The sequence below is a fragment of the Amborella trichopoda genome, chromosome 9 (assembly GCF_054954075.1).
Source record: "Amborella trichopoda isolate Santa Cruz 75 chromosome 9, AtrichopodaSantaCruz75HAP2 v2.0, whole genome shotgun sequence".
In the NCBI taxonomy this organism is placed as follows: domain Eukaryota; kingdom Viridiplantae; phylum Streptophyta; class Magnoliopsida; order Amborellales; family Amborellaceae; genus Amborella; species Amborella trichopoda.
The window spans coordinates 47406902-47434813 of NC_142344.1; the positions used below are offsets into that span (position 1 = coordinate 47406902).

The window sequence follows — 27912 nt, forward strand, 5'->3', positions numbered from 1 at the left end:
TATTTGTTTCTTATAGTAGTTGGTATCAGAGCCTAGAGATCAAAGATCCATACACCACATGGAGCGTTTGGGTTGATTTGGTCAAATATTTGAACTAGATCAACGATTCGAAAGACACATGGAAGACCTTTGCAAATCGATACAATGATATCTACAAGATCGACTTAGTATATTGCAACAAGAGGAACAAGAATATAAAGAGGCAGACCTCGATACAAAAGACAATGTCGATAACCCAAACGTGTAAATTTTTTAGAAAATCAATAATGAAGAGGAAGATATGCGTGATGCAGTAAGTAAAATCCAACCTATGAACTTGAAGAAAAAATCAAATTTGAATTTAGTATTCCAAAGTTCGATATCTTAGAGTTCTATTACAAATTATTGTTTATTTGAAAAAGAAAAAGTACCCCGAAGAATATTGGGACTACATCATTTACTTTTGAGAAGGATTCTAAAAGATTTGAGTTCGATTAGTTCGAGGTAGAGCTTCTCCCAACCCAGGGAGAATGATACAAATAAAAATTAGGGGTTTTTAATTTTTTTTATTTTATATTTTGAACTTTTAGAAAAAGTGTTATTTGAGTTTAAGTTTTCTTTAGGATTGTTCTTGTCTTCTTTAGTTGTAGAGATTTAAGAAGTAGAATAATACATCATGTCTGGGACTTAGTTAGGACTTATTTTTATACATTATATAATTTCTATTTTTGTAATTCAGGTTGATAAGCATCATGAAAGGTCTTAATGAGTTGATAAGCATCATAAAAGGAAAAAAAAAAAAACGGATTAGAAAGTGTATAGAGATGGGTGGGGACTTCCTAAAATTGTGGGGTTTCAAGTGACGTTTAGAGTGGTAGATGGAAAGAGAAAGTTGTATGGAGGAGTGAGAGAGTTTGTTTTTTGTGGAGGTTTCTTATAATATATTATTTCTTCTAAGTCGTATTTAAATGGAAGTCTGTTCTTTGAAGGAGGAGGTGATTGAAGAATAAAAAAAGAGTTTGATCTCTTGAAAAGATCTTTGGTAGACTCCCTTTCACACTTAAAGAAAGGGTATAATCTCTCTAACATTTATTTCTATTTTTAGTTTTTTGGTTTACTACTTTTTCTCTACGTCAGTGTGTGCGTGGTTGGGTTAGAGAGGAGGGCCTGAAGAATTATTTTTAATGGATATTGAGTTAACTAGAACTTTGCGTGGAAGTTTTGGGAGCTACAGGAGTTTGAATAGATTAAGGTTGAGCATGAACAAGCTCCCGAGTGTTGTTCTTGCTGCTTTTCGGGGTTATCCCATGTTTATTTTTTGGAGCTATTTAGAAGGGTTTTGATATATTCAGCGTATGTTTGATTTCTGCAAGATGCAGCTTTGGAAACATCCACTTCAAGTATTGTAGTACTTTTTTGTTTGATAAAAAGTAAGTTTCATAGTAAATTAGATATAACGGTATCCACTTGCCTTACATTTAAGGCTAAAAAGTGGGTACCGCCAGATTCATAGTGGGTATCTCTTCCCTAGAATACGCGGACGTAGATGTATTTTGGGATGCATGCTGGGTCCTGGATTTGTGGTTTGAGGATCCTGAATTAAAATGAGTTAATTTTAGAGTTCAAGACTTGGATTCTAGAAACCAGTCAACTAAAATTAAGGTGTTTACAAAAAGATTTGTGTGTAGACCTTGGGGTCCCAAATGAACCAGGCCCCACTACATTAGCCCTAAGCAACAAGAGACACTTATTGATAGTGACGCTTCCCCAGATCCTACAAACAAAGGCTAGGTTGGGACAACCTTGTGCGATTGGGTTAGACTACTTCAGCAGTCTTCGCCATCAGATCACCAAGACCCTTTACATTCCAGACCAAAATCCTCATTAGGACTAGTTGTTCAGCAAGGGATGACGCTCGAGGGGGCAACCACTATAAGGAGCTTCTGAATTGGAACGCCTCGGAGTGAAACCCCTGAGGAGGATGGCTCCTAACTTTCGTTGTTGATGGTGGTAGAGAGGTTTCTGAGTGCTCTACTGCTTCGACCTCTTATGAGAGCATTATACCTCAAGGCCCGACTGATGTTAAAAAACCGGTCCATCAACAGCAAATCCATGGCCAAACGCGCTCTATTGATGTCGCTCAAAGCCTCAACTTGATGAGTCTCTTCGGCGAATCCAGAGCCTAATAATAGGAATTGACTCGAGAGTTGCAGGTTATGCACTTGGTGGCCCTGTTCTGCCTCATCCTCTGTGTACAGCATGTGGTTGGAGGGCCCTGGCAATAGGAGGTGGGATACTTGTTCATAGGCCAATGGCAGTTAACCATGAAGAGAACAAACAAAGAAGAAGGGAACAACTGTAGGTCTAATAGAAAGAAGGTGTTGTTCTTTAGAGATTGAGAGATATGACATCATAAACTTCCTACTCAAAATTGAGTGGGGATTGTGTCCTAATCAAGTATTTAAAACATTTAATAAAGATAAACATCCCATATTTTTGCGAGTTTCTGCCTAAACTCATGAATTTGAATTTGAAGCTTCAAAAACAATATAGATTCAATGATCTCTTAAAAAAAATTAAATGTTGTTCTATGAAAAGTACAAGATAGTGCATTTTAAGGCTCATATAACTCATATTCCTTCCATATTCATCATCATATTGGTCTTTATGCTCGACTATAAATTTTGACTACAAAATATATGGAGTTTTAAAAGGGTGGACTTACTATATTAGGCGGGTTGGTCACACAAAAAACCTACCCAAACTAATTTTTATGCAAGGAAAGTGTACGGCCCATTAAGGTGTACATTATGGGATCACGCATGGTCGATTCCTGATCCTCATAATAGATGGGGCTGCAGAGGGGCTCGACTGGGCTGTGGGCTTATGGGATGGACCAGGGTCAGAGCCTGGTTGAGCTTTAGCCCAGCTGGAAATATATGTATAATATATTTGTATTATATTTATGAATTTTTTTTAAGAGCTACATATTATGTCCCCAAGCGGGGTATTTCAAGATGGGCTGATCTTAAGCCACAAACTTTTGGATCTGTCTAAGGCTCGGTCTTAGTCAAAAAAACTCCTTTCCCGGTTGTAGCCCTGAAGCATAGACGTAAGAATAAAATGGATTTTAAGTTTTGGAAATATGTGTATCTTGTATCATGTTTTTTTACTTTCAATTTTCAAGATTTTCAAGTTTTCTTATATCTGTTTGATATACACTATTTTTTAAGCTTTAAATTTTATAATTAAATATAAAAATATATTTTAAGGTTATCACAAAGGTATTCAATATTGAAACCACATTTCTCGACACTATTTGAGCGTAAGTTCGAATTTGATTGTTTAGAGCCTCAACTCTATACAAACCACACCCTTTAGATTTTGATTGGCTTAAAAGACATGTCACATCAATACAATCCAATTTACCAATTAAATTGGATGGTGTAAAATACCATAACCTTATTTCTACACGTACATTGCTACACATACATTGCTAATGGACAATAGAGATCCTCGTACCTTGAGTGCACATGTCACGTGGAAACTCTACCAATCCATTTCTAATGCATGGTGAATGTGCCAGTGATGTAGCATAAAATGCACACCGATTGACACTGGTGTATGACATATGGGTATGGTTTATATAAAGTGGTAGAAGCAACGTTACGATCTTCTACACTATCTATTTTTATTAAAGAAATGTATATAATGAGACCGTTTATTTTTTATATAAAGCGTTCACAAGTATTATTGACTGTTAGATTTAAAATCGGGTTGTTGATGATGTTTCATTGTTTAGGCGCAAAGTCCAAAACAAAATTTCATGAATGTTGTGACATACTTTCATCTATTAGATTTCATATCTAAGGCTAAAAGTGATTGCAACCTCCTTATACCAAAAATACATGGTCTTATAGTATATAATCTCTTTTGTTAAATAGTGTAAAATTCGAACTTTTTTAAGACAATGACAAATAGAGACACATCTATTAAAATAATATCAAGTCTACACCATTCAAATAAAATTGACAAAGTAATAAACATTATCTTTTGGTATATATCATGTATCTCATGATTTTCAGAATAAGATAAAGGGCATTTATCGTCCGAGTCTATTTCGCGCACCTTCTTGCAGGGTATAAGAAACAACCATTGTGTGAAACGACCCACCCATTATGTGAAGGCAATAAGGAGGGGGTTAAAATGGGTCTGCAAAGATGAAATGGCCAATTTATTCTATAAGAAAGCTGTTATAAATGGCAGTTTCTTATGAAATCAGGGTTGAGTTTAAATTTTTTATCATATTTAGTTAAAAAGGAAATAAATTTTCGAATACTTTCAGTGATTCATTCTTCTTCTTTTTTTTTATTTTTATTTTTTGCTTTTTTTTTGTTTTTGTTTTATTGGGTTATTTTGTTTAAATTTTTTTATCATATTTTAATAAAAAGGAAATAAACTTTCAAATATTTTCAGTGATTCCTTCTTCTTCTTTTTTTTCCATTTTTTGGGTTATTTTCCCCCTTTTCCCCTCTTTTTACTTTTTTAATCCATTTACTCCTCTTCTTATTTAACGACAGATTATACCGCATAAAGGCTGTTACCATGTTACAAAACCAGAAGCGACCAGCCCCAAAATCCGTCCCATGGCAGCCGTTTTTTGAACCTCGCTTCCTCGGCTTCTATAGTCTCGAATAGTCAACGGTCAAAACCAAAGAATTAAAAAAGGCTTTTCTTTTCTTCGTTTTCTTTCCTTTTTTTAATAAATTTGGGAGGGGTCAGTTTTCAAAGTTATACTATGCTCCCGCGGAACTGACCAGCACGTGAACTCCACTCCCGCAGGAGCACAGTATGTGTCTATTCCCGTGCACAAAACACCTATTTAAAAAGATTATTTTAGTCTTAAATTTTGGGAACCACATGAGGACTGCTAGATGATTATTTTCCAAAAGATGAAAAATTTGAATTTTGGTTTTTTGTAACTCTTAGATCTAACTCTTCAAAAAATTGTACGATCTCTATTTAATCTTAGGGCTTTTTTTTTTAGTACATAAACTATTTCTTTTAAAAAAATATTTTTATTAAGATTAGTTTATGGGTCACAGATATTATATCCCAATATTTGAGATCTAAAAGATATTCCTAGCATGTGTACTACCGAGGGATTACATGGATATCATACTCCCGCGGTAGTATAAAACATTTTGGCTTCAAAGTTTGTGCTCGAAACATCACAGTTCTCTCTCTTTATGGTAGTTAATTAATAATATGATCCCTCTCTGGGCATGCATAGTTCATAATTTATATGATATGATTCGCGATGCAGCCCCGCATCGAGGGGGCGTTGGATTGGAATGAGTAGCAAATGGTCCATCTCTGCAGTTAAAATGGCGGAGGAAATTAGCAGAGCGAATGCAGAGTCAGCCGCCATCAAATCGAGGTCCTTATGGCCCTCTATTCTTCGTTGGATCCCCACCTCCACGGACCATATCATCGCTTCAGAGAAACGCCTTCTCTCTGTTGTCAAGTAAGGATTCATCGTTTCAATCTCTTGAATTTGAGATTTTTCATGATCATATAGGTTTTGGGGTCGAATTATTTCGAGAACCCACAACCCAATTGTTGTGAACTTGTTTTTCTGATGTTTATTGATGAAATTCATGAAATTTCTGGTTGAGTTGATGGAGATTTGAAATTCATGAAATTTCTGGTTGAGTTGATGGAGATTCTATGTATTAGTATCCCCATGCTTCAAAGTTTCGTGAAATATGCGCTGCTTGAATGATAGATATGTTTTTTGTTCAATTTTCTGCAACCCAACAGCCAATTTATTGAAATTTGGAAATAATTTGGTGATGGTTACATTTGGATATTTGCAGAATTTAGCCTATTTTTCGGAGATTTTTTCTCATTAAATGATGTTTGTTCTTCCTTGGGGTATAGGTTCAGTTTCTTTGAACTGTTTGGATAATTCGAATCCCATTTTTCTGAATAATTTGAGTTCTTTTTTACCATTTCACATTTTATATGATGTTTAGTTGGGGTTGTGTGGAATTTTCTTTTCTCATCCACTGAAGAAAATGTCCAATTATGACAGAACACAAAGCCGGCATCTCATATTTTGAGTTTTTTCTAACTGTGCCATCTCTTCCTAGGCTGTATCAATGACTTTTTAGCAATGAAGTCATCTCGTTTTCGAGATCTCCAAGAAAAATTATCTGAATTGTGTGGTTTTGAATTGTGTGGTTTTCAGGACCGGATATGTTCAGGAACAGGTCAATATCGGGTCTGGGCCTCCTGGTTCAAAGGTGAGATGGTTTAGATCTACAAGTGATGAGCCAAGGTTTATCAATACAGTCACTTTTGATAGCCCTGAGGATCGCCCTACGCTTGTTATGGTTCATGGCTACGGTGCCTCTCAAGGGTTCTTTTTCCGGAACTTTGATACCCTTGCAAGCCGGTTCAGGGTCATTGCTATTGATCAGCTTGGGTGAGCTATCTCTGCCTCGCTTCCCTTTTCAACATTCTTATTGCTTTCATGGTTTGCTTCTATGTATTTGGGCACAATTCTTTTTTACTAAATATTCTGTTTTGAACTTTCAAAAATTTTCACAAGCAATGAATAATGCTCGCAAACATGTTCTCAAAAAAATGCCTAATGCTCTCAAACATGCTCTCCTGCAATGCATAATGCTTTAATGAAAAGTGCCATAGTTTAGGTCATTGTATGAGTAGTATTCTTCTTAAGTGGAAATTCTGTTTCGGTCAATTTATTTGAATATGTATTTTTGTTGGGTGGAAATTCTGTTTTGAACTCTGAAATGTGTTCTCCAGTAATGTATGATGCTAATGTATGATGCTTTGGAAGGTGTGAATTCTCTGTTACTTTTCAATTGCCAGGTAGTTATGTAGTGAAATTAGGTAGCATTTGAAACAAGTGAACTTGTGCTGAATTATAAGTTTGTGGTGTTCCTTTATGAAGCATGTATATTAGTGGAAATGTAAAATGACTTTTTAGGGGAGTGTTCTCTTGGTTCAAGAGAAGTGAAGCATACCATTGTCACAAGCTCACCAGACTTGCTTATCAGACTTGCATTTTGTGGTTTGAAAATGCAGGAAACAATGTTTCAAGCAGTGCTAGGGCTGTAAGGGGGGGGCTGGCACCTTGGATTTGTGGCACCCCCATGCACAAATTTCAAAATCTTCACTTTGTCTTTTTTGTTTTCCCCACACACAAATTTCAAAATCTTCACTTTTTTTGTTTTGTTTTTCCTCTCAAAGATATGCATTGGATTTTTTTGGGAGGGGGGAATCTTCCCCCTCAGAAGGGGCACAAAACATATTTTTTGCCCATGGCCCGAGCCTGATTTCCCCCCATGATCCATGCAAGACGGGCACCTGCCGCCTAAGGCCTGGACACTTCAGCCTAGGCGAGGTACCTAATCCTGTTAGGGCTGTGGCAGGCCACCTTTTGATACCTTGGCATGAAAAGAAATGCCACTTTATGGACCTTGAATGAGTCAGCTTTGTTTGGACCTTGAAGCATAGTATTGAAGCCATTATCCCCGAATCATTAAGCCACGCAATTGAAACCCCTGAATTGCTTTTTCTTTTAGAAATAGGGTTCCTATATTTGCTATTGGTTGATGATGTGATGGCATGGTGGGATATACTTAGACGAATTTTGTGTAGTGGATAATTGATTTCACAAAGGAAGATTAATCTCCTTTGGTGAACAGGTAAAATAATGTTCAATTTTTTTCTTAAAAATGAAAAACTGGCTTGGGATATATGTAATCAGAAACAACGATAGAGTGTCCTTATCCTAAATATGCAGATAAAATTGTAAACATTGATAGAACTGCCCCTTATACTTCATATTTTTATCCCTACCCTTTAATTGGTGGTTTAAGCTTCATCAGTCAGAATGGCCTAACGCTAACAATCACAGATGCTCGTCAATGCTTTGAATAAGTCGGTTAGTCTTGATTAGTGTTTAATTACATGGACTTGTTATGCCACTTTCCATGGACTGGTGGCAGGTCAGCCTGGCGAATACTCAGTGAAATCGCCAAGTTTTTCCAAGCTAGCTAGTTGTCGTAAAAAATCCAAAAAAAATTGGAAAATAAAAAAAATTAGAAGACAATACAAATGAAAAATGATAAAATTAATTTTATTGTCTCACATTTGCTGAATTATTTGATATCTAATGTAACATTCAATGATTCCATAATTTCTAATATCCAGTGCAAGTTCAAACGAGTTCAACAATTTCTAAGTTCCCAATTCATATTAAAGAGTCTATGATTAATGAGTTACTAATATATTCCATAGAGTGACAATTGCATATCAGAAAGAGTCAGAGAAACAAAGAATATGGAAAGAAAAAGTTGATTCGCCGATGACTGGTCTCGAAAGCTACACACCATCCCTATGCACAAACCGGAATTATCTCCGAAATACTACTTCCGAAACATTCGAAGTAAGCTAGATGCATTAGAAAACTATAAGAAAATATTATTGACATGAATATATATGATATATGTATGTATTTATCTCTCTCTCTCTCTCTCTCTCTCTCTCTCTCTCTTTTATATATATACACATATATGCTATTCCATAATACAATAAACTAATGGTAAACTTTGAATTTTCAAAATTTTTGACATCAAATGCCCTTATAGATATAATAAAGTATATTAACAATGGCTTACTTCAAAAATTTTGAGCAGGGCATTTTTGTAATTTTAACTTATCTTTAAAGTCCAATCATCATTCAAAAGTCAAAGGGATCTTTTTGAATTTGAAATTGAGTTTTGGAGGGATTTTAGAAAGACCGAAATACCCTTTTTAAAGTGCATGAAATATTTATGGTAAAAACTCATTTTTGACCATGAAAGGGTATTTTATAGTAAAAAAATTCTATAACTTTTAAGGCTATTTTGTAGTAAAAAACTTTTAAGGCGATCTTAAGGCTATTTTGTAGTAAAAAATTTCTATAATTTTTAAGTCTATTTTGACCATGAAAGGGTATTTTATAGTAAAAAAGTCTTATAAACTTTTAAGGCTATGATGTGTGTGCGTGCGTGCGTGTGTGTGTGTGTGTGTCTATATATATATATAGGTGTGGTTTCTATAAGGTTGCAACCTTAAACAATCCAATTATGGTGCACCTCCAAATTTTATCATATCATGTAATTTTGGTGTAAAATATTCTTAGGATTATCTCAAAATCTATTTTCATATCTAATTATAAAGTTTTGAACTCCAAAAATGGTTAAAATCAAGCAGATTTATAAACATATGAAAATCTTGAAAATTGACGGTCTTAGATAATATGTTGCAAGATGCATTATTTTTGGGACTCAAAATCTTTTTTCTTTTCATATTTATACATCTCTTTGTTGAGATTATCAATTAGAGGGTCAACACTAAAACAACATTTTGTGATGGATTTTTGAGGTGCATTTGTAATTCTACATTTTAAGGTTGCAACCTTATATAAACTTTTTCCGTATATATATATATATATATATATATATATATATATACGGAAAAAGTTTATATAGAGTCGAGGCTGTAAACAATCAAATTAGAGCCCACCTCAAAAAGTTCACTCAAAGAGGTTGTTTTGATGCCCAAATATCATCTCGACATCAAGATGCATGGACATGAGAAAAAAATGGATTTCAAGTTTGGGAAATAGTGCATCTTGTAACGCATTTTTGGATCGTCAATTTTCAAGATTTTCAAGTTTTCATAGATCTGCTCGATCTACACTATTTTTGAAGCTTTGAATTTTATAATTAAAGATGAAAACATATTTTGAGGCCATCACAAAGATTTCCAGTATTGAAACCATATTTCTTGACACTATTTGAAGGTGCGCTTTACTTTGATTGTTTAGAGCCTCGGCTCTATACAAACCGCACCCTATATATATATATATATATATATATATATATATATATATATATATATATATATCATAGCCTTTTTCCAACTATTTGGGGTCGGCTACGTGAATCCTGTTCTGCCATTCTGTTCTATCAAGGGCCATACCCTCTGTGAGGCCATAAGTCCATGCATCTTTTCTCACTACTTCCAACCATGTCTTTTTGGGCCAACCCTTGTCCAGTTTGAGCTTTCTACTTGAACCAACTCGCACCTCCTAACAGGTACTGTACTGGATCTTCGCTGTACATGTCCAACCCACCTAAGTCAACGTTCTCTCATCTTATTGCCTATTGGAGCCACACCTGAGTTTTTTCAAATGTATTCATTTCGAATTCTATCCCTTTTTGTCTTGCCACTCATCCATCGCAACATCCTCATCTCAGCTATATTCATCCTATGGGTATGTTGTTTCTTGACCGCCCAACATTCCACCCCATAACATAGTGGTAATCTCACAGTTGTCCTATAAAACTTCCCCTTTAGCTTCATTGGTATGCGGCAATTACATAAAACTCCGGTTGCACATCTCCACCTCACCCACCTAGCTCTAATTCTATGTGCAACATCTTCCTCAATTTTTCCATTTTCTTGTTGTCGACCGAAGATATCGAAAGTGCACTCTTTTTGGCATTTTTTGGCTGTCAATCTTAACTACTTCCACGTCTTTATACCTAAGATTACTAAACCATTACGTCTATGCCTAGAACTGTTGCCCAATTTGAGGGAATACATGTGGGGGAGGATACCAAAGGAAAGATAATGTTCCCACAAAAACATAAAACCTTCTGTAGTCCACATTCCTAATGCACAACGTGGACTCTAGTCTGTCGATCTCCAAAGGCTCTTGAGCCTTCCTATGGGAACATCAGCTCTAGCAGACAGGACCACATATCCATCGACTTTGGAGAGGGAGGCGGCCTCCAGTTTTCCCTTATTTTCTGGAGAAAAGTTGCAACATGATTTCTTTGTGCGCATTTTACTATAAAAGCTCTCATATCTTCCTTACCTTCCGGTGCCTCTCCAAACCATGAATGGATCTAGAGATCATGGCCTCTCTTAAAGAGAGCAATACATTCAGGATCCCCATAAAGAGTGATAGTTGAATGTACTCTTTTCATTTATAAATATGTAAGTGTTAAGAAAGTACAAAGAAGAGAAGAAGAGTTTATTTTGGTTTTTATGAAAAGATCTTTTTGGGATGGACTCCTCAGGTTTGGGATGGACTCCCCTACAGAACCTGAGGAGATTTATACTATTCCACCCCTTGTTTTTTAGTTTTATTTTTTCTAGTTTGTTTATTACCTTTCCCCTCTTCCCTACATCAAATATCCAAACCTGCCTATATTGTGAGTCTTTTGAACGAAACCCTAGCCATGACTACCTATTCCATGACGCCCTTCCTACTCTGCACCTAAATTCCTAATCCTATCTTCAAAACTTAACCCTTCTGTTTGAAGCCAACCTTAGCCTTTCTGTGCCAACCAAAGAGTATAAGGCTATCATTAGGAAAATTTATTAGTCATGCATTAAACAACATGCGCAATATCGAGCGTAGTAATTGTACTTGGTGCTAGGCTGCCTACAATAATGTAGTGGTAGTAGTAGTGCATTGTTAGATCTAGATTTAGGTCATCAATCTTTAAGTACTTAATGTTGAAACTATTACTATCAAGTATCAACCACTTTGTATTTTATAAAATTGTCGCAATATAAAACGGAGTTATGTGGACTAAGAACATAATCTTTCTCTGGACATGATATATCATTGCCCGGTACTATGGAATTTATTTATATTGTTCATTTGAAACTTGGCCTCACACTGAGCTACCTTAGGATAGAAAACCATATCAGAATAGTGAAGACAAACTTTTTTTAATTTACACTACTAATCTGTTTTCATATGTTGTACTTTTGAATTTCTTAAACGAATATCCCGAGCCAGTTTGGGATTACAAGTAGCCCTACACAACTGGCTAATAAGAGAGTGGTATGTTCTCCTATTGTGGTTTGTTTGGTAAAAAGCTTCCCTTTATTGAATTTTGTTTGTTTGGTAAAATGCTTAGTTTTGCCAATATTTAGGAACAGTTCATTTTAGTACCTTGGACAATTGGATACGTTTGGAACTAAAAATAGTAAATTGTAACGTTAATGAATAGTGAAATGAAACATAGGACTTTAAAATCGATATTTTATTGGAATTTGAATATCGGATTACTATGGAAATTCTTCATCACTATTAAATGACAATTTCCCAACTGCATAAACACTAGAAGAATCAGTGGTCTAACAGTGGCTTAATGTGGTGAAATCAATCTTCATGATGAGAAATGCACCCCTATTTGTTCCTCACATTCAAAAGCCTAAATCGTGATGCTTATATCATTTTAATATGCACAATCCTCACTTCTTTTCCCACTGTAAAGCATGTGATATCATGTTGTGGTAATTTATATTTTTATATCATCTTTGATTGGTGCTTCTTTACAAAAGATATCTCATTATGCTCATGACTTCTTTTCACCTTTCTATATTTCAGATGGGGTGGATCAAGTAGGCCTGATTTCACTTGTAAAAGTACTGAAGGTTAGTTTTCCGCATGGTTTTGCGTGAAAGATTAGTTGCATGCATGTTTTCTTTTCATAGGGTTCTTTATCTTCTTTCAATCTAGGTTCTTCTATATCTATAACAGATCCCGCCCATTGAATCTGGTTGTAAAGAGAGAGAGAGAGTGTGCTTTCTTTCAAACTTATGATGATTGTTTCCATGTTTTAGGCCATTCGTTTGCAAATTCCTCTCTTTTTCTTTTTTCTTTTTTTTTTTTCTGCAAGAATTTACCATGTTCTTTCTCCAATGTTTATGTTAACCGATGTGATACAGATTTCTAGTTCATTATTTAATTAATGTGTTATCTAGTTCATTTTAATCTTAGAGGCATGCATTTGTTTGGAGAAATGATTTCATAGAACAAACTGTCATCAGCAATCCATCGAGGTTCATGGAGTCTACTTAACCTAGGGAGTTGGGATATAAATTGCTGGATTCATGTGATATTGGACAAAGTGCTGAAAACTGTGCAAAGTTTCTTTGCTAATCCACTTAATACATCCAAGATATGAGCAAATACTCCTCTCCATGATAGAGTTTCCTTCCTCCTAAGCTATTTTTTCATTTTTATGTTGACTTCTCCAATTTGCAAATGTTTTGAGAAACTTGCCGGGTGGATTCGGATTCCCACTGATAAAGGTTGGGATTCATCCTTTGTGAAAACCTCCTTGCCCAAGGTACTCTCATTTGAAATGGTTGAGGTTGCTTTGCAAAGCACTCTTTTACAGTGATGCTGGAGTCGTGTTACCAAAGTTGTGTGGATGAAGGCCTAGAGACACCTTATTGATTGGTTGGCAATTGTGAGGCCTCCACGCATCAAAGTCTTGATCTGGTTCCAAATTATAGGAAGAAAGGAAGTGATTGGTGATCTTTGGGCTCTGCTATTTCTGGTGGTTGCATATGGTTTATTTCTATTTGTTGGTTTTTCTCATGTTGTTCCATTATTGGGGGGGGGGGGGGGGGGGGGGGGGTTGATTTACAGTTCAGCATACTATGATTTTCGGAAGAGTGCTGGTTGCACATGGTTGGTTATGCCCATTGAATGAAAGAAGGCCTATCCGCCAATTTACTTCCGAAGATGTCTTCTTTCTCCAAGTTCCTCTGTCAAACTTTTTTTCAAGAGGATGCATATTCCACCAAGTTGGTTATGCTAATTGAATTTTGAAAGGATGCTTATCTTCCAGTTTACTCCGCAAATTTTCTTTGTTCTCTATACGCTTGGTCAACTTATTCTCGTCCATTTTACGCAGGTTATTTCATCTGCAATAACTAATGTGGAAAATCATAAGGTTTAACAAATTGTGATTATATTATGCAGGCCATTTTGCAAAGTGTCTAAAGGGCTTAATTATTTGAGACGTACTTTGTCATAGCGTGACAAAATTTATAAAAAAGATAATGCACGGTGATTATATATCTATGCTACCCATATTTGCATTCATTTATTAAATATCTTTCTCCTGAAGGACTTGAAAAAGCAATTGATGTAATTGAGAAATACTTAGATGCCATGGATTAGACTTGCATCTTGTTTTCTCAAGTTATTGATGCCACTCTTACACAGATGTCTAGTTAGCTCAAGTTTATTACTGTCTTCTTCTTGTAGATCTTACATGCCAGACTAACCAACAATTAGTTTGCAGTTGATGGAAAAAAATTTGGTTGCAAGAGTTAGTGGGCATAGTCTCTCTCTCTCTCTCTCTCTCCCTCTCACACACACACACACGCACACCCACACGTGCATGGAAAACACACACAAATGTTACACTTCCATTTACTAATGGATACATTAGATACCCTAGCTTAGTTAATGAGGCCTGCTGGAATTGATTTGAAGCTCCCTTCCTGTTTTGTCAGAACTGTCTTGCGAAGTCACATTTTCCATTTTACGATTGGTTGCTTCGCTGAATTTATGTACACCCTGGTGAACATTTTCCGTTTGTCTCTGTCTTTGGTTGTAGGATCTGAGGAATGTTTTGTGATATCACTTGATCACCAATCTATTGTTCATAGTCTCTATTATTCTTCCTCATAATGTTTGTGCAGAAACAGAGGCATGGTTTGTAGATTCATTTGAGGAATGGCGCAAGGCCAAAAATCTCAATAATTTCATTTTACTTGGACATTCTTTTGGAGGCTATGTCGCTGCAAAGTATGCCATTAAGGTGATTGAAATGTCCGAATGATTCATGATGGATTTTTCTAGTGGTACTTATGCTTATGTAAGTTATGTATCTTGACTTGGATGGACATGCTTGCAGCATCCTGAACATGTTCAACACCTGATTCTGGTGGGTCCTGCTGGATTTTCATCTGAATCAGATGCTGCTAAGTCAGAGTGGTTGACAAAATTTCGAGCAACATGGAAAGGGACTATCTTAAACCATCTTTGGGAGTCCAACTTTACTCCTCAAAAAGTTATCAGGTAATTATAGCATCTACCTCTCTATGTATGTCTTAAATTGATTTTTTTAACTAGAGAAGAAACTGCATGATACTCTGCTGCATAGCATATCCAGAACTCTAGAACACATCCGTTGATATCCATTAAAGCTCTAATGTTTTTTTCATGATTGAACACATAATTGACATTTCCGAGTCATAGTTTCTGGGACATACGAAGTGTCGTTTTGTTAAAGCTGTCTTTCTTAGTTTTGAAAGTGACTCTCTTGTTTTCTTATGAAACTGAGTTTCCTGACCACTATCCTTTGATAGTTTATCGCCTTCCAGAATTCAGATTATTCAACATTCTTTCCATTTATTTACTAAATGATGTAATCTCATCCTTATTTGCTTAGATAGTGCTTCATTTGCCACCTTGATGGATTTGCGCTCTTACCACTTCTGCAGCAGGACTCCATTGCGAAAAGCACAGTAGGAAATAAAAGCCCATGAGTTCTTTTCTTTCTGTTGCTAAGCATGGCTGGAAGCAGTGTTTCCAATACCAATCCAATTGTAATTCTAGTTGACAAGCAGTTGTCCATTGACCATTAACACACATTTGACCATACTGGATCTTTATTGCATGAGAATCCCTCCCAGATACAGAATAAATGTTTTTTAGCAGTTTGGATTCTTAAGTGGTATTCAGTTGTCATATGCCATGCTTTGATTAGGTAATTGCTTTAAGGTCTCTTCTTAGTTCTGCTCTTGTTTGTTTCAAATATGTTGTGCAACATTTTAGACCGTTGGTCCTGCTGTGAGAAGCACCAATTGCTAAACCAATGGCCCATAATCACAAGTTAAAGAATGAACAACATTAGTTAATTTGTAGCCATTATTATGGGACATATTTACATCTAAAATTTTGAGAGTGGACGAATTTCTAGTAGGTTTACCTCCAAGTCTTGCTTTCTTTAATTGAATATTATAATAGGAACAGTCATGCTTAGAGTTTTAGAAAAGCTTGAGCCTTGAGCCAACACCTAGGAGCTACCTCTAGTTTGAGGTGGTTGAAATTTTAAAAAATAAGGGATATAATAATATATATGTTATTTTTCTAATCAAACAGCCACCAAGTCATTGGCTGCCGCTTAGGTGGGGAGCCTAGACCGTCAAGGCAGCCCCTAAGTACCTGCTCAGGGCAGGCTGCCCCAGGCAGAGGCGGGGGCAGGTTCGGTCTTATCCGCCTCAAGACAGCACCTAGGCAGCTGCGTTTTAAAACTTCCTTGTCATGAGATGGAATATGAGTTGGATGTGTTGAGTGAGTTTTCCCTTCTTTGATAGGTATTCTTGAGGTTAAGCCTGATGCTAGCTCCCTAGATTGTCTGTTTTATTTGTTTGGTTAGCTGTATTAAAAGGCAGTCATCTTAGGCTGCCGGGATCAAATCCGGGCCCCTAGGCCAAGGAGACCTGCCTTGGGTGGGCCCACCCTGAAGCAGATGCTTAGGGGCAGCCCTGGCCTCCTAGGTGTTAGAGCGCTTAGGCAGCCACCCCGACAGCCTAGGCGGCCACTTTGGCTGCCAACATTGGCACCTCTCGAGGTGGCTAAGGCAGTGCCGAGGCAGTCAGGACCACCTAGACACCTAGGCTGTTCATGCCTTGTAAACGCTGTTGGTTAGTTTCTATTTTTTTGTGATAATATGTTGTTTCCATTAAATTTTCCTCTCCCAAATGAGGAGAACTAGAAGGCGGCTGCTTTTATCCCTGAAAAGAAAACTTATTTCTTAGTATGAACCAGTGTTTTAAAACTGAGGGCGTCTAAGAGTTACTCGGAACTGGTTCCTTACCAGTTCCAGATGAGCCAGACTCGGATGATAGAACCTGATCAAAATCTGCCTAGTCTACCCGAGCCTGTCCGAATCTTCGTAAAATCCAGCAATATTTTCAAAATGTATGGGTTTTCTAAGTAAACTTGTCCCGGGCAATGGCCAAGTCGAGGAGTGAGTTCCTCGGTTTAAAATAGTGAAGGAAGTGAACAATTTCTTTGGGAAATTATTGAAAAATAAATGCCCCTAGGACATGTCTAGGTACAGACTGGGCCAACTGGCTCAATCCTTCTGGGGGCATTTTTTGTTATATTACATCACGATTTTTCTAAAGAACTCTTTGATTACTTCCAAGCACCCAAAGGCAAGCCGTGGCCCGTGGGAAACCTAAAAGTGTAAAATGTTGCAAATAGCTTCATAAAACATCAAATTACCTAGACTTTTAGTTAGTTTCTCGTGCTAAAAATCACAAGGCAAGAAAAACTAAATTGAAAGTGCAAACTCCATAGATAATCTTAACCAAAATGTCTAGATTATGATCACCAGAGTGGATAGGGATCCGCAATAGGCACAAATGACAACTTGTCTGTACTGGTGGGAGATATTGATAGAGAAAAACTCTAGGTGCTTGTAATTTAATTCCTTCCCACCAGTGTTGTAATGACTCCAAAGTACCAATGATTCCACTTAATTGGATTGATAATTTGACCAAGAACTAGTCCAGTTTATCTTTAAAAAGAAATAAATCATCATCATTATCGTCCGAGCCTTATCCCAATTACTTGGGATCGGCTACACAAATCTTGTTCCGACATTCTGCTCTATCAATGGTCATACTTTATTCAGATTATAAATCACCATATCTCTTCTCACTACTTCCATCCATATCTTTTTGGGCCCTTCCCTTGCCCTTTTAAAGACTTTTACTTGGACAAAATGACCTCTCATAATTGTTGTTGTATTAGATCTACACTGCACATGGCCAACCCACCTAAGTCTACTTTCCCTCATCTTATCGCCTATTGAAGCCACCCCTAAGTTCCCTTGTATGTTTTCATTCCGAATTCTATCCTTTATTGTCTTGCCACTCATCCATCTCAACATTTTCATCTGAGCTGATGAATAAATAAATAAATAATAAATAAAGAGGAAGGAAAACGAGTTGCACAAGCTACTTCAACTAGCATTTGTAAGGTCCTTTAACTGCTCTCTTATTGCTCTCTATTCCCACCAGCATTAGCTTGAAAATATGGCCTATCTCGGCCACTTCGGAAGGGACAGGTATTTTGTTTGCTTAGCTATACTAGACAAAGCACTCACTGTTAGCCATCTTAGAAACCATAGTGTGTCTACCCATAACAGGTATATCTTGTATGGAGAAGATGAGGAGATATTCGTCACCTATTTTATTTCTTCATTGCAAATTAGTTGAGACTATTTGGTCCTTTTCACCAACTATTTTTGGCCCCAAGTCAGTCTGTCCACTGACTGTTACATGCCTTTCTTGACAATGGGCTCCTCCCATTCCAAAAATGGGCACTCTGGAGATTGGGATTACTTGCAGTCCTATGGTTACTTGGTTAGAAGACCTGGAAGGAACTTCAACGGAAAATACTCTTGTAGAGCCAAAATAAAAAAACAAGTTTTAATGTCTCATATTATGGTTTGGCACTAACATGGAAAGAGTTTTGGGGATTTGCAGTGCACACATAGAGACCTAGAGATCCACTGGAGAAGAACAGCATGGACATCAAATCGTGAAAAAAACCACAGCCAAAATGGGATCATCACACCACCACCAAAGGCCTATCTTATAGTGTTTACTGAGTTTCCTTCAACAATGAGAGGACCTCACTCAAAGTTGTATATCCTGGGACCAGCAAGTAGTGCACAAGCTTCAGCTTCATTTGCGTTACATGTTGCCATCAGGTTGGAATACATACACAAACTTTCATCCGGGTGACTCCAAAATATCTAAAATTCTGGATCACCTAATGTTTCAAAATGGAGAAATGCAAATGGGTGCATTTGAGAGAAATACTGAAGTCTTGTGCTTAGCAGAAAATTCTGTATGTCTGGTTGAACAAACTGAATACTAATGCAACTTGGCATGTTTTAGTAGTTGCTGTGAATTCATAATTTCATATCATGAACAAGCTTCATGTGCCCCTTGATAGCTACATCTAATCATGAATTTGAATTTCTTTTATTTGATTTGTTTTCTTAGATACTAACAAATTTTTTGGACTTGTCTCTTGCATGATGTTCATCTCATAGTTGTTGGGATCAGGAGAAGGATGTGGAGCAGGATTGGGAGGGGAGGATCATGAAAGGCTAGAAAATCCCTATGGTTGGGAGCGCTGACTGTAGTATGCATATTTAGGAATCAAGATCCCAAAGTTCGGAGTCTCGTTCCCAACCTTTTGGGATCTTGCTACCAACCTTAAAGAGTATATGTAGTATATTACTATATATACTCTTTAAAGCAGGGATCTTTTTATTCAACGAATGATGCATCTGTAATAAAAGTATTGCATTTCTAGTTGGTTATAAATGAAGGAAATCATCTGGTTGTTATCTTGGTCATTTAAGGTAGGAACCGAGATCCCAAATACTGGGGATTGAGATCCCTTGAAAATCCCTTTCTCAGATCCCCAGAGCAAGATTCTAGAGTAGGATCACCAAATAGATTTGGAGATCACCACCTACTATGGTCCATCCATATCATACACGAAATAAATAGATGGTTGTTCGTAAACATGTGTTAAAAAACGTTTTCTAGTTGGGAATTAATGTTAATGATTAGTATTACTTTGCAAATCAGCTTTGCTTTGGTTGGCACCTTAAATGCTTGCTCTTTCTTTTTGGGCTCCATTGGCTATGCAAAGTTTAGCATGGAAGTATGTTGTATGTGAAATGTTCAAACTACATCAGATGTCCTCCATGTACAATTTTTTCAAATGGCTATTTTTGTGCAGAGGGTTAGGTCCATGGGGCCCAGATCTTGTTCGAAGATATACTAGTGCTAGATTTGGTATGTATTCAACTGGTGAAGTTCTTGGTGAGGAGGAATCTCGACTGCTTACAGGTACTTGGCCAATCACACTCAAACACTTTATTTATTCTTGTCTATACTTCAGCTTTTTCCCATGCTTTTTTTTCTTACCCTATGTTCGGATTCTACAGATTATGCGTATCATACTTTAGCTGCCAAAGCCAGTGGGGAGCTGTGCTTAAAATATATATTTTCTTTTGGAGCATTTGCAAGAAAACCTCTTCTTCAAAGGTCAGCAGTTGTTTAGTTTGTCTTGTCCCTGTAAGTCATGCCTAGGAATATTGGGATCATGTGAACCCTTGGTATTCCCAGCCTACCATATGGTGGCTCCTATACTTCAGAAAATTCGGTATGTTCCTTATGTTATTAGATTCCCTTCACTGATGGCATTGATGCATCTATCTATGCAGTGCATCAGAATGGAAGGTACCCACCACTTTTATATATGGAGTCCAAGACTGGATGAACTACCAAGGGGCACAGGAAGCACGTCAGAATATGAAGGTGCCATGTGAAATTATAAGGGTTCCCCAGGTCAAATTATCTCACCTGTTTCTTCATCTCTCTTGCAAACTCAGAACTTATTGCTTTTTCCATTTCCAATTTTGGTTTTGTACATTGGGTTTAGACATGTAACTTGGTGTGGAAGACTGAGAGTCCAAATCGGTAATTTTATCCCCCCCACAAAGAAAAGTATCTACAAATCAATAGGTTATGTAGTGAAAGCCAAGTTCTGTTTCTAACCCACTGATAGATTTATTTCACAACTACTGCAGGCTGGTCATTTTGCGTTCATAGATAATCCATCGGCATTCCATTCTGCTGTTTTCTATGGTTGTCGCCGATTTCTTTCACGCAACCCAGTTGGTGAAGCTTTTCCAAAAGGCCTCGTATCTGCTTAGGTCAGACTGGTTTGCAACCCCTTCTTTGTATTTAACCAATTTTCCTGGGCCTCATGGCTTTTTGCTCCACTCTAGTTCTTGCAGCCTTAAGGCGTTGGGCAATAGCAATTCATGTAGCTTATTTAGAATGATTGGGGATTCAATTATACAAGTGTTGGATATGGGGAAATGACGAAAAACAATCAGCATTGTTTGAATATATGTTCAGAAAAATGGGATGAAACATTGAATTGGTGGGATGTGGGTGTGGATGGAGTGGCCGCTAACTGTTCGGATCAAGTTGCAACCACTTTCTGGAAATTTGGTTTTTGTTTCGATATATTGATTACCCATTGCATGTGATCATGGGAAATTGATGGTTGATACGAGCTGTTCTGCTGAAGTCCAATAATGTTTGCTAAAGTTGAAGGACTGCTCATTTCCACCATCCTTTGTTGATTATGAACATAATGTATCGCACTTCTCTTGTCACATCTATAATTTGTCGTTTTTTTTTCCTTTTAAATGTGAATATGCAATCCCTATAATTATTTCTTTGTTTGCCTGGTACACGACAAGCTTACTCATACAAGCATCAAAATTCACATTAAACCAATAATAAAAAAGAAAAGAAAAAAAAGAGAATAGACAAAAAAAAAAGAGTAAAAGTCTCTACACTGGAAACGACCCAAAGATGCCATTTTTGTAGGGCCTAGGTTTTATGAAAAAAATACTATAAGCCTCACCTAGAATCCGGAAAGCACTTTTGAGATGGAAAAATAGCTCTAAAAATACAACTTCCAATACCGACTATAAATTTAGAAGCTTAAAAAACAGTAGAAATCTTACGGATTCATGAAAACTAATATTTAGGTCAAGATCGATGATGTCCATAATTTAACACTATTTTTGTTGAGGGCTTTGAAATTTTATTTTATTTTATTTTTGACAAGGATCAAAGCCGCAATAATCGGTTTGCATAAACCAAAACTGGGAGAGGGAAGAACAAATTAATCGGAAAAGGCCCCTGCAGATTAGGTCATGCAAGTCGGGACAAAAAATAAAAACTAGAAAGGGGAATCACTGCCATTAAATGCCATCATTCATCATCACGAGGCAGAAGTTGGAATCATCAAGAGAGAAAAAAAAATAATACACTTCCAAGGCAATTCCCCGTGGTGCCCCGCAACAGAATCTCCTCCGTCCGAACAAACCCCTCTCTCCACGTGGTGGCCATCGATTCCGTCCACGTGGACAACGTCTCGGGTTACCCTGTCTCGCTTGGCGTAGTCCTGACTGTCCCCTCCAAATTAAGCTTTTACGGATCGAGGACTAACGGCTACTTTTTTTGAGCTAGAAGCCGCCACGTGGCGTGAGGACAGAGGAGGCCCGAATTTTGGCGGGGCATTGGGCGAGGGAAGCGGTGTGGGGCCCACACCCACCGTCAGCCGTTGACTGGACCACTCACTGCAGATGGTGGGACCCACCCAGCTTCGCCGGCATGCCGTTATAAAGGCACCCAACCCCTAAGGGAGAGAGAATTTAATAATTAAAACAAAAAACAAATAAAAGACAAAAAAAAATACATTAAAAAAAAAAACGGAATAAAGGGAAAGGGGGGAAGGAAGCGTTAAGGAGAAAGACAAAATCTTGAATTAAATTGGAAATGAAAAATGAAAAATGACAAATGAGCTCTGTGGGTCAGTTTCAGGGAAGCATTTTTTGAAATCAATTAGTAATCGGACAAGGACCAAAACAGTGAAAAGTAAAAATAGCAAAATTTAACCACAAAAAAATGGCGAAGGAGTGGATTCCGGCGGCTGAGTGAGTCCCACGAGTGTGGGTCAGATTCATGCAGGTGAGGCGTGAGATGCGGGGTCAGCAGAGGACGGTAGGTCGGGGCCGACCCTGCATCCCTCGAGCATGAACACAATCTCTGGCATTGATGGTCGATCGAGTGGGTCAGGAGCGGTGCACAACAACGCCACTTTAATGGCCAGCAGGAATTCCTCCCACTCTGCTGACTCGGGATCGAGCTCGAGCAATCCCGGATCGAGGAGCTCCGATATCTGCCCTGTTTGCAACTGCCTCTTCACCCACTTCACGATGTCTTCGTCTCCTGTAAATGTGGCTGGCCTACGGCCTGTGAGCAGCTCCAACAGCACAATCCCAAAGCTATATGCATCTGCCTCGCGGCTTGCCTGCCCTGTCAGGGCAGCCTCCGGCGACACATATCCTAATGATCCAACAGGCGTTGCCGATGTTGAGGGACCCGTGGTAGTCCCAGCAAGCCGGTCGAGGCCAAAGTCAGATAAGTGGGCCTCAAAATCAGCATCAAATAACACATTTTGTGGCTTCACATCGCCATGGACTAGGCCCGCAGCATGCAAGAAGGCCAACCCTCGTGCCACGCCAAGGGCAATCAGGTGGCGCATTGGCCAGTTGAGGACATGCCCGTCCTGGTGAGATGCCTCTTGTAACAGTGTGGCGAGGTTGCCGTTTGGCATGTAATCATAAACCAAAAGATGTGCATCCGGGCCTGTGTAATATCCCCGAAGCACTGTCAAGTTTCGATGGCGCACTTTGCCGAGAGCTTCGGCTTCCTTGCGGAATGCCGCTGCTGCCGATGATGTGCGGGTCTCGGTGTCGGGGAGGCGGAGAATCGAGAGGACGGTACCATCAGAGAAAGAGGCTTTGAACACAGTCCCATGCCTTCCTCGACTCAACACATTTTCCTCATCGAACTGTCGGGTAGCTTCAAGAGTTTCACTATATGTGATTTTGCTGCCAAACATGACCACTGCATTGGGATCCTCGGCCCCACTCGTGCGTGTCGGACTCGGTTTCTTCCCTCCTCTGTGATGCTGCCGTTGCCTAAGGTTCGCCGCTGCGAGGCAGCAGCACAGGGCTGCCAAGCAAGCCAGGCCGGCGGCAGCAGCAGCGGCCACAATAATCAGAATGAGTTTCCTCCGCTTGGTCTTCTTCTTCGACGTGGGGCATTTTGTTTTGAGGGGGTTACCGCAAAGGCCTGGGTTCATTGAGAAGGAATTAGGGCCAAAATGGGACCCCAAATTAGCTGGAATCTCGCCCTCAAGCTTGTTGTATGATACATTGAAGCTTTTTAAGCTTGTGATTCTTGTGAGCTTTGCCGGAATGTTGCCGGAGAGGTTGTTTACAGAGAGATCTAGCATTTCTAAATGGGTCAGGTTGGCAAACGAGTCCGGAATGGTTCCATTGAGGTGGTTATGGTCTAGAATCAGAGAGGAGAGCGATGAGCACTCGGAGATTTCAGGTGGTATGGATCCTCTGAAATCGTTGATTCCCAAATCAAGTGACTGAAGGTGAGAGAGTCGGGAAAGATCGGAGGGAATTCGGCCGGAAAACCTGTTTGATCGAAACTCCAAAACTGTGAGAGCTGAACAGTTTCCAATCTCTGCTGGAATCCCACCAGAAAGAATGTTATGAGAAAGAGAGAGAGTTTGTAGGGATTGTAGAAAACCAAAAGCAGGGGGGATTTGGCCGGAGAAATGGTTGAATGTCAGATTAAGGTATTGCAAGCTTGAGAGGCTACTGAAACCTTCAGGAATTTCACCGGAAAATGAGTTTTCAGGCAAGGAAAGGACCTGCAAATTAGGCAGGCCAGAGAGTTCAGAAGGCAGCTCACCAGAGAGATTTTGCTGGCCTAAATCAAGAACCCGAAGGTTCAACAAGTTCCCAATGCTTTGGGGAATCTTGCCGGAAAGTTGGTTCCCACTCACATTCAGATCTCGCAAGCTCTGCAAGTCCCCAATCTGCGGAGGGATCCCGCCGTAAAACCTATTTTGGCTTAGGTCTAGAACAGTCAGGTTGCTCAGTTGGGTGAGGTATTCAGGGATATTCCCACTCAACTTGTTAGACCTCAAAGAGAGAGTCTCCAAGGAAGAGAGATTGATCAAACTGGCTGGAATCGCGCCGGAAAATTGGTTTCCCCCAAGAGACAGAGCCCTCAGAGCTCTCAATGATGAGCCCAAACTTGCCGGAATCTTGCCAGAAAACAGGTTGTCCTCAAGATCAAGCACCTGCAACTGTGTAAAACTCTCAATCACCTCCGGAAAATTCCCTGTTAACAAATTTCCGGCAAGTGCCAGCCTCTGCAGAAGAGTTAGCTGTCCAAAAGAATCCGGCAGAATACCAGAGAAAACATTGCTAGAGAGGTACAAATCTGTTAATGAACTGAAACTCCCAAACCATGAAGGAATAGACCCATTGATCACATTCCCTCTAAGATCAAGAACTTGCAGAGAACCCACAACGGAAGCCCCATTTCCCAGCGAACCCACCTCATCAAACCCATTAAACCCAAGCTCCAAGACCCTCAATGGTGAAGACCTATTGTTAAAGAGAGAGAAAGGAATAGTACCAGAAAGAGAGTTCCTGTTAAGAGACAACACCTCCAAATTAGGCAGCAAGCCAAAGGCGGCCGGAATCTGACCCACAAGACCATTACCCTGCGTGCTAAAGTGGACAAGCAAAGAGCAGTTGGCCAAAGCTGAAGGCACACTCCCACTCAATAAATTCTCATCAATCCACAAAAACCTTAGCCCTGAAAGCTCACCCAAACTTGCAGGAATCTGCCCCACGAGTTGGTTAAACGAAAGATTAAGAACCTGAAGATTTGATGCAACTGATACATTCTCTGGTATTTGGCCCGAAAGCGAGTTTGATGAAAGGTCGAGGAGTCTAAGAGAGGGAGAGGAGAAAATGGAGGGAGGGATTTGGCCTGAGAGATTGTTGTTAGAGGCTGAGAAGGACTGGAGAGAGGGGAGGTTGGAGAAGAGAGATGGAGGGAGGGGACCATAGAGAGAGTTGGAGTGGAGGCTGAGTTTTCGGAGAGAGGAGAGGTTAGAGAGAGACGGAGCGATTGGGCCTCGAAGGCGGAGGCGAGGGAGTCGGAGGGCGACAACAAGAGACGAGGAGCAGAGGACACCACGCCAGTCGCAGGGGGCCGAAAGGGAGAGAGGAGTCCATGAGGACAGAGAGTTTAATGGGTCTTCCAGGCCAAGCTTGAAAGAGAGAAGGGCTTTGAGTTGTTCTTCTTTTAGTGGTGGTGGTGGTGAGAGGGCTGAGAGGCCGGAGGAGAAATGGAGGAGGAGGAGGAGGAGGAGGAGGAGAGAGAGAGTTGGGGTGTGCATTGTATAGGTTGTGGGGGTTCTACTTACTTGGGTGGTGGTTCATGACTCTGTTTTCTCTCTTTTCCTTCTTCTGCTTCTTCCTCTTGCCTCTGCACTTGTTCTTCTGTGTACTCTCTTTCTAGACTTCTTATCTGTCTACTTGTTCTCGCTCTGTACTTCTTGTCTCTCCACTGGTTCTCTATCTACATGATGTGAACTCTCTCTCTTGTTCTTCTTTCTTGGGTCTCTGTTTCTCGAGCTGCTGTGTCATGGGAAGTGTCTCTCTCTTTCTCTTCTTTTCCTCTCCCTCTCCCTCTCCCTCTCTTCTTTTCCCCTCTCTCTCTTCTTGCTGTTACTGTTATTGTTGAAGTTTTGAGCACCTCTAATGGCGTTGGGTGGAGAAGAGCGGAGGCCCAAAGGTGACACAGAGGCCGGCTGGTCTTCCCTCTCCCTCTGCTCTTTCTCTCTCTCTTTTGAAAAGATGAAATCTTTTTTCTTTCCGTTTCTTTTGTCGTAGACTTCTGTACCCTTGCAAAATGCTGACAATATAGCTCAGTTCTTCTCTCAGAAAAAATGAGCGCCTGTACTTTGCTCCCTCTGGAGTACTCACTGTACATTTACTCTCTCCGGCGAAACACTAATTTTGGGGTTTTTTTTTTATTTGAATGTTCGGGATTTTGAGTTCATAAACATCTGGATTGTTTCATCTGGAAATTGAATGGTTTTCATCCAATGTTTTTATTTTTAAAGCACGTAGATAGTAAGAGTGAATTTGTTTTTCGTTTGAGGTTAGTTTGCAAGGTTCTAGAGATCACATCCCTAAAATTTGATATCTAATGTAAGTTTTGTCCGGGGGAGTATATGGATAATATACTCTGACGGAAGTATAAAAACTTTTGGAGAGGAAATGCTGTTCAGATCTTGTTCTTAGGAACTTGTCTGTCAGTTTTGATATTGGAAAAGTATCCCGTCCACATGATGTGGACGGGTGGACAAGCACCCCTCTAATGGTTGAGATCTCGTATGGCCCATATCTAACGGCCAAAACTTAGTCTTGTATTTTGGTGCAGTCCTTGGAAAATGGTTTGAGAGGTCTGCGGCCCTATCAAAACAAATACAACTTCACCTCATAACTCATGGAAAATTGCAATTCATGTTGGAAAACTTTTAAATCGATCATATGAGCTTGAATATTACGGTTATGAAAAAAATTAAGATTTCAAATTCTAAAAATAATATATATTGCAACAAATCATCTAGACTATCTATTCAGCCCTAAAAATAAGCGTTCACAAAGTCACAATATTTGTATCATTTTTTTAGTTTCAAATTTTATCGTAGGTACTTAAAATTGCTGTTAGAGCCATCATGGAATTTAGGATGCCAAAAGTGCTTTTTGGATGAAGATTTGAGGTGAGGCTTTATTTTGTTTTCATAAAGCCTAAGCCCTAGAAACTTCATCCTTACTAAAATACTTCTAAATTTATTTTAGTTACTATATTTTATTCAAATATTTTTTATTAATTTTATTCAATCTTAATTAAAAAAATGAACCTAAAACCAAAATTTCAGATTAACATTATTTTTAAATAAAAACTTTTTTTTAAAAAAAATTCATTGTATTGGCCTTTGGATGAGCATGGCTAAATCTGAACTATTAAAAGATGTATGTACACCTCCACTTGCTGTCGACGCAATACCAGCCCATATATTAGGGTTAATGTCCATCCTACGGACCACCTGATGCTTCATTTTTCCACAATCGTCCATAGTACGGACTATCTGCTTCATTTTCCTACAGTTTACTCTGTCTTTCTCTCTCTCTTTTTTGACAAAGGTTATGAAATTTTATTGCTAAAATATGTTACAAAATATCAACATAATAAGCACATAAGAAAAACTCAGGAGTAACTCCTCTTTTAGCAAGACCATTGGCAAAGGAGTTGGCCCCCCGAAAAATATGGTGAAAAGATATCGCCAAACCACCCACCATATCCATAATGGAGCGAAACTCCTAGGAGAATCGCTGCTCTTTCCTATACCATCTCGCCACATTCAACAAATCCCTTCCACCATAC

At 38.8% G+C, this 27912-nt stretch overlaps 2 protein-coding genes across 2 annotated transcripts; one reads left to right on the forward strand and one right to left on the reverse strand.

Moving 5' to 3' along the window:
• Positions 1 to 5309: 5309 nt before the first annotated feature.
• Positions 5310 to 21210, forward strand: LOC18444632 (alpha/beta-Hydrolases superfamily protein). Its single transcript, XM_006854797.4, has 9 exons — positions 5310 to 5506; positions 6233 to 6469; positions 12473 to 12519; positions 14587 to 14705; positions 14802 to 14965; positions 19727 to 19836; positions 19935 to 20034; positions 20214 to 20337; positions 20580 to 21210. The coding sequence occupies exons 1-9, from the start codon at positions 5334 to 5336 to the stop codon at positions 20703 to 20705; spliced, it is 1200 nt and encodes a 399-aa protein (XP_006854859.3). The 5' UTR covers positions 5310 to 5333; the 3' UTR covers positions 20706 to 21210.
• Positions 21211 to 21747: 537 nt separating this feature from the next.
• LOC18444633 (uncharacterized) lies at positions 21748 to 26542 on the reverse strand. The gene has a single exon (XM_020673833.2). The coding sequence runs from the start codon at positions 25853 to 25855 to the stop codon at positions 22535 to 22537; it is 3321 nt and encodes a 1106-aa protein (XP_020529492.2). The 5' UTR covers positions 25856 to 26542; the 3' UTR covers positions 21748 to 22534.
• Between the last annotated feature and the right edge of the window lie 1370 nt (positions 26543 to 27912).

What these genes read in the sequence shown, in the direction of transcription:
- LOC18444632 (XM_006854797.4), top strand. Translation starts at nt 5,334, where the DNA reads ATGAGTAGCAAATGGTCCATCTCTGCAGTTAAAATGGCGGAGGAAATT. An exon ending in CGCCTTCTCTCTGTTGTCAA is followed by an intron (nt 5,507 to 6,232) that starts GTAAGGATTCAT and finishes TGTGGTTTTCAG; the next exon opens with GACCGGATATGTTCAGGAAC. An exon ending in CACTTGTAAAAGTACTGAAG is followed by an intron (nt 12,520 to 14,586) that starts GTTAGTTTTCCG and finishes ATGTTTGTGCAG; the next exon opens with AAACAGAGGCATGGTTTGTA.
- LOC18444633 (XM_020673833.2), bottom strand. Translation starts at nt 25,855, where the DNA reads ATGCACACCCCAACTCTCTCTCTCCTCCTCCTCCTCCTCCTCCTCCTC.